The following is a 9,850-nucleotide window of genomic DNA, read 5'->3' on the forward strand; positions in this document are numbered from 1 at the left end:
CCTTTTATACTATAGAGACAGTAGATCAGCTGGGACTCGCTGTGCAGGTGGACCGAGGGTCCTGTAGCTCAACAGTTATGGTCCAATCCCCTCAGGCCGCTTTAACAGTTCAACTTTATGCCACAGCGCGTCATAGCTTCAGTATCGTTCAGAAAGCCGCAGCTGTTTCGAATACTCTGCTACTCGGGTATCTAAAGGTGAGACGCTTTAGCCTGTAGTTGTCATGGTGACTGGTAAACCTAACGAGGGATTTAAAAGGATTTGAAAACAAAACGGCTGCATTAAAAACCCCTGACAGTGACACAGAGAGCAAATGTAATGCTGAAATATTGATTCTGAATATTTTATAATATTATATTACAAAGGCGGGTGGATTTTCTGTTCGTCGGCCAAATGTTGGAAGTCTACCTGCCACATTGGCGGTTAAATATATTTGGCAAATAATTTTTATTTGACGGCGTTCTTGTTGTTTGTGTGTCGCGCAGCACTGAAAGAAGATCCACCTTTTATGTCGCATTTGCTTCTTCATACTGAACAAAAGTTTGCAGCTTTATCCCGTGTGAAAGGGCCTTCATCCCGCAACCATGTGCGCTTTCACATAGCGGTCCGGCTAAGCATCATGTTAGTTTCTAAAACAATTGACTTAAAATGTTAAAATTTTTGCTTCAGATTTCACTCTGGCCTCTTCTTTAAGTTTGTATTTGACTCAACACCTTATTTTCTCAGTTAAAAGGACGGAAACAAATGTTTATGTGACACAAAAGGCAATTTATTATTTTGGCCAGTAGAAAATATGTTTGGCCGGTGAGGCAAAAAGTTTATTTCCAGCCCTGGTGCAAAACCAATAAAGCAAAGCTCCTGCAGGACCTGAGGAATCTCAGACAGCAGTTTCATTTGGCAGGAAAACACGTAAATGTGAATTAACCGATGCTGTTCTGTTTAACACAAAGTTATGTGTTACGACGCTTGAGAATGCGCTTGGAAGTTGCATGTTTACTTGTGACCCGCGGCTGAGCACGCCGAGGACTGTGGGTCTCACAAACGTGTCTTTAATGCGTGATTTGTGATGCGAGACACTGGCTCCATCTGCGGCCTGTGTAAAAACCAAATCGCTCCAGTGAAAGGAGATGAAGTTCACGGATGAGTCTCTCACGGAGGCGGCGGGCCTTATTATAATAATAATAATAATAATAATAATCTTTATTTGTAGAGCACTTTTCAAAAACAAGTTACAAAGTGCTTTAACAAGTGTAAAGACAATAATACCCAAGAGACAATAATACAAAAACAATACAAGATAAAAGCATGAAAACATTGAAAAGACTAAAATACAGATAAATATAAAATTAGTAAAATACAATTAAATAAAAGGGATAAAATACAGTCAAATAAGATCGGGAAAGGCTCTCCTATAAAAGTATGTTTTAAGAAGGGACTTAAAAGAGTTCACTGACTCAGCCTCGGGGCCCTGACAGCAAACGCTCTGTCCCCTTTAGTTTTCAGTCGAGACTCTGGAACAGACAACAGACCTCTGCCCGAGGATCTCAAGGTACGTGCTGGTGCGTATGGGACTAAAAGGTCAGAAATATAACAAGGCGAGAGGCCATGAAGAGCTTTAAAAGTGATCAATAGAATTTTAAAGTCAATTCTAAAACATACTGGGAGCCAGTGTAATGAAGCTAAAATAGGAGTAATGTGGTCATATTTCTTTGTTCTGGTTAAAAGCCTGGCAGCTGAGTTCTGGACAGTCTGGAGTCCATCAATAGATTTTTGGGTTAAACAGGTGAAAAGGCTGTTGCAATAATCCAGGCGTGATGAGATGAAGGCGTGTAAAATGGTCTCGGTGTCCTTAAAAGTTAACATAGATCGAATTTTTGCTATATTTCTAAGTTAATAAAAACATGATTGAACAAGCTTTTGTGGTGTGCTGCTCGAAATTTAAATTACTATCAAACCAAACACCAAGGTTCTTTGCCACAGGCTTAATGTGATTTACTAGGGAACCAGCAGATGGCAGTATTTGATTTGCCATCTGCTGGGACCCGATGTCCAGGATTTCTGTTTTGTCTGAGTTCAGCTGGAGGAAATTATTTGACATCCATCAGCCTTACCTCAGCTGATCCAGTGGGCGCTGGCTGTTACTGTCTCACCGCTGTCAACCGTTGTTGCTAACGTTTCTTCTTCTCTGCAGGAGCCGGACTCGCGCTTGTGGCCGTACGTCTACCCCAACAAATACTCGGAAGCTCCTAAACCGCCGGAGGAGGACAGGTGGAAGGACGACCGGGAGAGAGAGCGGGACAGGAAAGGGAAGGAGGAGAGGCCGCGGCAGAAGGAGAGCCTCCAGAAGGAGGAGGTGAAAGAAGGGGCGGAGGGCAGGACTCAGCTGCCTCCTGAGGAGCACCGGGGGGGGAGTGAAGGAGACGCGCCCCCCCCACATGCATTTCTCCTCCCCCCTGGCCCAGCACCAGGGCTACATGCCCTACATGCACGGACCTTACTACAGCCATGGCTACGAGCCCAGCCACCCCGGCTACAGAGGCATGCCCTCCGTCATGTTGCAGAACTACCCTGGTAAGAAGAAGATTCAAATCAACTTCATTTCATACATCTAAAGATCTGTGTTTCAGTTCAATCCGCACATAAGCAGAGAGGATAAAAGGAGTGTTTTTAAGGGGAGTTATTTCTCTCTCGATAAACAGTATGTGTCGTCCTTCGGTGTGTCCAGATACGGTAGGTGAGCCCAGGTTTTGGTTTCTATACGGGAACGACGGGACAGAATTTGACAACCTCACTGATGACGAGGTTTCGGACACAGTGAAGAAATACTTCCTTCCTTTGCTGTAAAAATGTTTATCTTAGTGTCAAAATTTTTAATGCAAAACTTTGTTGAGAATAACAAGATTAAAGTTAATTGTCATGTTTAATCTTTATGAAAAGTAAATTAAATGAATTGGAGATCCATCCCAGAGATGGACTTGTTAACTTAATGAGTCATAAATTATCATAAACTTTGTCTTTAGCTGCTGCCATTTCTACTCTATTTATTTTATAGTGTTAGGATTTTATCTGTCCTCTTATTGCTTTTTCATTACTAAATAATTGCCTTTTAAAAATGTTAATTAAAAAAGAATAAATTCAGAACAATAATCAAATTTAATATTTTAATATAACAAACTGTTTTCAGAGCAGCAACAAAAGTAAAGTTTACAGCAGCAAAGTAAAAATATAAAATCAGTATCTGCCTGGAAACAAATGGAACATGTGAAGTTAACTAATTAATTATATCAGCTATCTGTTTTTGACCAGATTATTGGTCTCGTACAGATACTGGTAGGTGTGTTTTTTACTTTGGAAGCCGGGGGGGGGTCTGTGGAGACTTTATGCTAAGCTAGGCTAACCGCATCCTGACTCCAGCTGTGTCTTTATTTTAAAGAGACTCATTTAGCCTTCAAAACCTCTCTGAATGATCAGACCCAATTCTAAATGCATCCCAGCGAGCTTTTAGAAGAGGACGCTCAGACGGCAGTGATGTTACACGAACAAAATGTTTGTCACAGTCAGCGTGTTGCTTACAGACGCTTGGTCGGCTCTGGTTCACACGTGTCTCTGTCCTCAGGCTCGTACCTGCCGGCTGCGTACTCTTTCCCCTCGTATGGGGGGAAGATGGTGTCGGGGGAGGAGGGGGAGAAGCCCTCCAGGTCCAGTCCCACGGTGAAGCCGTCCGGCGAGGCCAAAGCTCTGGACCTGCTGCAGCAGCACGCCAGTCAGTACAAGAGCAAGTCCCCGTCCGTCCAAGACAACAAGTCCCAGCACGACCGGGAGAGGGAGCGAGACCGGGAGAGAGACAGGGAGCGAGAGGGCGACCGGCCGCGGTCCTCGCCGGCCCAGCGCATGCTGCCTTCCCATCATCACCTGGGATACCCGCTACTGTCGGGACAGTACGACCTGTCCTACGCCTCAGGTGAGACTCCTGCTGCAGCTCTATCTGTTCCTCCTGCTGGGGCCAGAGAACCAAACGCAGGTCCAGATGTTTAAAGAAGCTGCAGTTTGACTGTCTAAAACATCACAATGAAGTGTCAGTCCATCAGAATCGAAGAGCAGAAGCCTTTTTTTCATCTTCAACAGTCCTCATCGCGGAGACCAAAAAATATGTTTCTTTATTTTAAAAGGTTCCTCCAGCGATTTAAATTACTTCCATAAAGTCTGGTTGGATTTAAAAATAACAATCGAAGCAGCCGAAGACGACAGATTCTTACTTTTTAGTCCCTAATGTGGGTCAAACTCCCTCCCTCCACACACTTTACACACCTACTGGTGCATCTCAGCAAACGAGAATACCGTGGATTCATTCCACACAAAGGGAAATATTTCAAAATTTCAAAAAACTTTCGACTTTTATAATGGAGAAATGTCGACCTGGGAAGACCTTTAATCCCCCAGTCTGGTTCTGAAGCTCACTGGAACATTTCCACCATATTGTCAATTTGTTTTAGATGCACTTGATTTGCTCCATTTGGCCGTGCTGCTTGTTGTGTTGCGGTAAATGCCAGGAAACCCGGTCAAGTTGAGTGCCGGCGGCGTGTTCGGTGGCCTTTATTAAGCTGTTATCAGCTGATGATCAAACAGCAGCAGTTTCCACACGCCGCCTCCCCCGTGACGAGTAAACTGAGCTTCATGTATACAGACTTTTTTTCCCCTTAATGCGAGACACTAAAAGTGAATAGGGTAAAAACATCACTAATAGATGGATATCACCATTTAAACTTTCAAGTAAAACACAAAACGTTTTTATTACAGGTTTTCTAAAATTGTATGTTTAAATAAGCAAATGAAGCAGTGTCTAATTAAATATGCGCTAATTTGCATCTTTTTCTAGAACTGAAATGTGAAGACTGCATTAAGTCAAAATTATTAGTGATGCATCGAATGTTCGGCCACCGAAATTGATCGGCTGAAAATGAAAAAAATAAGCACTTTCTGTGTTCGGCCTAATGCTCCAAAAGGCCGATTAAATTTTACTGAACAATCATGTTGACACATCGGCAGTGTGGAAGCATTTTAAATTGTTCTGCTGAACTGTCTCCCAGCACATCTGTGGCTGACTTCTTAGAAAAGAACCTCTTTCAGTATTTCTGTCTCTCGTCTGTGAGAAGGAGATTAAACTAGCCGCACCTAAATGTGGAGTGCACAGGTATTCCAGCCTTTACGGTAAGTGAAGCGGCCCAGAGCGAGCTGACAGGCAGGTTAGAGACTTTATCCTGTCAGTTTGTCTCTTTAGTATGAAGAGAGGCTGTGAAGTCTTCATGTTACGCCAGACGAGAACCACATACAACATTATTTATCAAAGGAGGAGGAAACACATGTGACAACGTCCGGTTTTCAAAATAAGGCGTCTACACAGGATGGAAATAAGATTAATTGGATTATATTCACAGAAAGTATAAAACATATTACATGTGTCCATTAAAGTAAATGGACTCATGTCACCACATGGTGACATAAATGGAAAAAATCCTGTAAAAAAAATAAAAGTAAAAAAACAGTAAAAAATGTCGACCTGTTTTTTGGAAATAAAATCTTCTGTAATTCAGGCTATGAATGATTTATTAACAAACCCCTTTGAATAAACCTTCACAATGTAGCCAGGAAAACAACTGGAAACTTTGGCCTCTGTAAGAGCTGCTGAGGTGGAGATTTTAGGCTCAGAGGATGAGGAAAAACGGCCTTAATCACGTGCATTAAAACAATACATGTTTTGTTTTACAAGTTTTCTGAAGTGTTATGTGTAAATATGCAAATGAGGCAGTATCTCATGCTAACGTTTGGTGACTTTTGGTGAAATTTGCACACACAAACAGACAAACTGCAGTAAAATAAATACACCTAAATGTATATATTCAGGTATTTTCTTTCCACTAGTGGAAGTAAATTATCCCAAAACTGACGTGTGCCTGAAAATGTCTTCCCTTAAAATCATTTCCAGACCATTTTAAAGGGTCTGAAATCTTGTTCTCTCCACAGGTACCGTGCTCCTCCGCGGTCTCACCTTTCACATTCAGCACTTTTACACATTAACCTGACACACCTGATCAGAGTGATGCATGCTGGATCTGTCTGATGATTGGCTCTCTCTCTCTCTCTCACAGGCCTCTCCTCCTCAGCCATCGTCGCCAGTCAGCAAGCGTCCGCCCCGTCCATGTACCCGCCCGCACGGAGGTGAGAACGGTAAGACGCACTCACCTTTTTATCTTGACATGATATATTCCTCCATATGTAATAACTCAGGACCTTCTCATCGCACTAAAACAGCTCTGTGAAACGACACTTAAACATCTGGAGTCATAAAAGAGTGACTTTGTTCCACTGTGTTGGTCTGTAGCACCACCTGGTGGTCAGACACCAGCATTCTCCTCTGAAGGAGCACAAAAAATCTTTGAAAAGAAATGAGGTGCACTTTAGTCCGCACTAATGTTGAATCCTGAACCCTCGGAGGTCAAAGGTCAGTGCAACATTTGTTCTTATCGCTGCAGAGAAGCTTTTAGTGTTTAATTTGTATGTAAGGTGGCTCCGTTAATGTTTCACTGATGCATCAGCTTTCTGTTTTCCAACAACAAAATAATCCCAAGTAAAAGTTGCATGTCTTAAAGCCGGGACAGGTAACCAGCAACAGATCGTCCGTCTGCAGCCACTCCCCTAAAACACAAGTTCATGTGCAGTGAGCGCTCCAGAGAAACGCCGTCACACCCCTCGAGCTGCAAGTCCAGCCAATCAGACGGCTCAGTTCTTCCCCTCTGGAAGTTTTGTCAGCGTTGTTCCCGGCGCTCTGTGCTGACTCTGCCCCGGCGTCACAACGTCAGCATAAACAAATGACAAGTGCAACGCTTGTTAGAAAACCGTTTTCACCATGAAGACACAGTCAGAGCTGGAGGCGGGACCAAATCTCCAGGCAGGAGCCAAACGACCTGTAAGAACCTGTACGGTCTGGGTTCTACCTTCTGCCCTGCGCAGTGGAAACAGAAGCAGGTCATGTGACATCGTGTTAACTTCCTGTAGAGGAAAAAGGCCGAATCCAGCAGTTTGTTCGTGTAAAGTAGGGATGGGAATCGCATGGTACCTCACGATACGAAACACGGCTTACGATAACGATGATATCACGATACAGCAATTCTGGGATAATCCATGTATCGCTAGAAAATCCTAAAATGATCCATCACGACGTCTAACTATGAAAACAAAATGCCCGTGAAAGAGTTCACTATTTAATTGCTTTAAACTGTTAGAAACAGCACAATTCTGCAGCAAACGTTGTTCAGTCTGTAAATAAAACTGCAGAGCAGCTGTGAAAAATTATTATTAAAACCTTTTTCTTTTATAAAAACCACGTAATTCACCGATTTTACTGAATATGTGCATCAGATCATATTAATAACTGTTCAGTGACACAGCGTCGTGCTGCCCTTTCTCCACCTACTTACAGCTCTGTTTTTATTTTGGGTTTGAGTTTTGACCCTTTGGGGCTGCTGTAGCTGGTCTGTCTGCAGTGCAGAAGCAGCAGATCGAGACGGTGAAGTTAGCAGCTGATTTATTTTTTATTTCGCACAGACAGGAAACAAATGTTACGGCTGTACATAACGCTTATTTTTCAATTAGACTAATTTTGTGTATTCTAAAGAAAAAAACATGTTCTCTATTACTGATTAACACGCCAATTCATCCAAAATATAAAACACATGTCTGATCAATAAATCAGTATTTTATTCAGTCATCCGGATGAAGCACGTTAGAATAATGACAATAGCAACAGATCTTAAAATGAATCAAATTTCCACGTCAATGATGTGATGATGATAATAGGACATTAATTAGGCTACTTTACTTAAAACTGGGTTTATTTCATTATTGAGTAACGCAGTATGATAATCAAATGTGTTTCTGCATCAGCGTGGAGCAAAGAAAACAGCTGGAGCGACTCAGACTGAGCAGAACGTCACAGATCGTCTGTAATGTTAGAATCAGCTGTTTTCTCGCTCATATGTGGCCGTTAAATAAACAAAATATGAAACTGCCAAACGTCAGATGCCTCGCGGTGTAACGTTACCATGACAGCAGCGGGGCAGAAATGTGATGAAGAAATACTCAGAACATAAATTTTAACGGACTACGCGTCCTCGTGCTTTAAGTATTTGCACAGTATGTCACTCAGGATGTCCTGCTTGTGAACAAAATGTGTAGTTTATGTTGAGCTAACTGTCAGAGCGCCGTCCTGTTATTTTTTTTATGTATCAATATGACGGGCTGGAAAAATGGATACCGATATTTTGCTGTATCGATTTATTGGCACAGCCCTGTTTTAAACGTTTGATTTTCAGGCTGCTCTGTGACCAATCATGTCCTCTCACCTGTCTGCAGGTACACCTGATTGGCTGACCTCCACCCCCGCCCGGAGTCATGTGACTGGATCACATGAGGGAGCATTTTTGTTTCAACATCAGTTCAATGGTGTTTTGTACGTTTTGATTTCTCTGCCTGGACATCCAGCCAGCTGCGCCGCCCCTCGCTGCACTGATGAAACTTCAGGAGGAATCGGGGGCCCGATTCCGCCGGTTCCAGACGGTACCGTGGTGCTCGGGCGGGCGGGTGGACAGCAGAGGCTTTGGCTCACAGACTGAGGACGGAAGGGGACCTGGCGGGTGGAGACGCGTTGAGATGCTGCTGGTCGTTGCGATTTTGGAGGCGGGCGGGTCGGACAGTTCTGGGTGGCGGCAGAGGGGCGTTCAGAGTCACGTCGGCGTTCTGCTGCGATTGAGGAAGGACGGGTCAGTCACTTCCTGTCTCGCCGAGCCTTCAGTTCTGTGTCGTTTGACGGCAGTTTTTTTTTTTTTTTCCTCCTCACGTATTTCTGCGGCGTCCTCTGACCCCAGACTGTATCTGCAGCGACCTCCGACCCCTCTGAGACCCGGCGACTCAGCCCGGGACTCCACCGCACAACGTCACACTTTCGCCTGGAAGTATCTCAGCGTCACAGGACATAAAAAAAATACTGTGGACGGAGGAGGATGGACCAATGAGAGGGCAGCATTCGGACTGATGCTGCGGCCTCAGACTCCTCCTCCTCCTCGGTGTGTAGCTGTACTGTACTCTGTGTGTGTGCGTGTGTGTGTGCGTGTGTGTAAATACTGTACAGAGGAATTATTTTAAAGAGCCTGTTGGATGCTGTTAAATTTCCTACTCTTCTTTTTGTCTGGTAGCCTCTGCCTCTGTTTTTCTACTGTTGTTGATCTGATATTAAACCTGTAGCTGGTGGAACGGCGCCCGAGCTCAGTCGTCTTTTACCCCCCCCCCCCCCCCCCCCCCCCCCCCCACACACACACACAGAGAAAAGAGGTAGTATAATATCACAGCTTCACTGTCTGTCAGGGGTTCTAAGTATTCTGGCAGTCCGACGCCTTTTAAAGGTAGAAAATATTTCGCATTCGAGTGCATTCTCGCGTTTTGGCCGCCTGCTGCGCATTCCTTTTTTTAAGGAACTCTCAGAGAAGCGCCCGACATCATTTGCGTTTTTTTTCCATTGTCCAATCGAATGAATGGAGAGACGGGCCCTCAGTTGTGCTGACGGACATTTACAGTTGCTTGGATTGTCCGGAGACTGCAACTCATCCTAAAATAAGCCTTGAACCGGCCGTCATTGAGACGAAGCTCCTGGACCAGCTGGTGGTGCAACCAGCGGTGTCTCAAGTAGCCTACCCACACAGAACTGTTTCCCCGTCTCCTGTGAGTTGTGATCACGTTTCTGCTAATATGACTGTTATTAATTAGCAGCAAACCAAAGATTACAGAGTGCTGGCGCTAT

At 44.1% G+C, this 9,850-nt stretch overlaps 1 protein-coding gene across 1 annotated transcript in view; it reads left to right on the forward strand.

Moving 5' to 3' along the window:
- The window catches only part of znf609a (zinc finger protein 609a), a 70,247-nt gene extending 60,937 nt beyond the window's left edge, over nt 1-9,310 (forward strand). Inside the window, 5 exon segments of the mRNA XM_038705322.1 lie at nt 2,192-2,413; nt 2,415-2,571; nt 3,617-3,961; nt 6,147-6,225; nt 8,410-9,310. Coding sequence (XP_038561250.1) covers nt 2,192-2,413; nt 2,415-2,571; nt 3,617-3,961; nt 6,147-6,220 — 798 coding nt within the window. The 3' untranslated portion in view covers nt 6,221-6,225; nt 8,410-9,310.
- The last annotated feature ends 540 nt before the right edge of the window (nt 9,311-9,850 follow it).

The sequence above is a fragment of the Micropterus salmoides genome, unplaced genomic scaffold (genome assembly GCF_014851395.1).
Source record: "Micropterus salmoides isolate LMB-PRFRI ecotype aquatic unplaced genomic scaffold, ASM1485139v1 Ms_hic_scaffold_8, whole genome shotgun sequence".
Taxonomy (NCBI): Eukaryota; Metazoa; Chordata; class Actinopteri; order Centrarchiformes; family Centrarchidae; genus Micropterus; species Micropterus salmoides.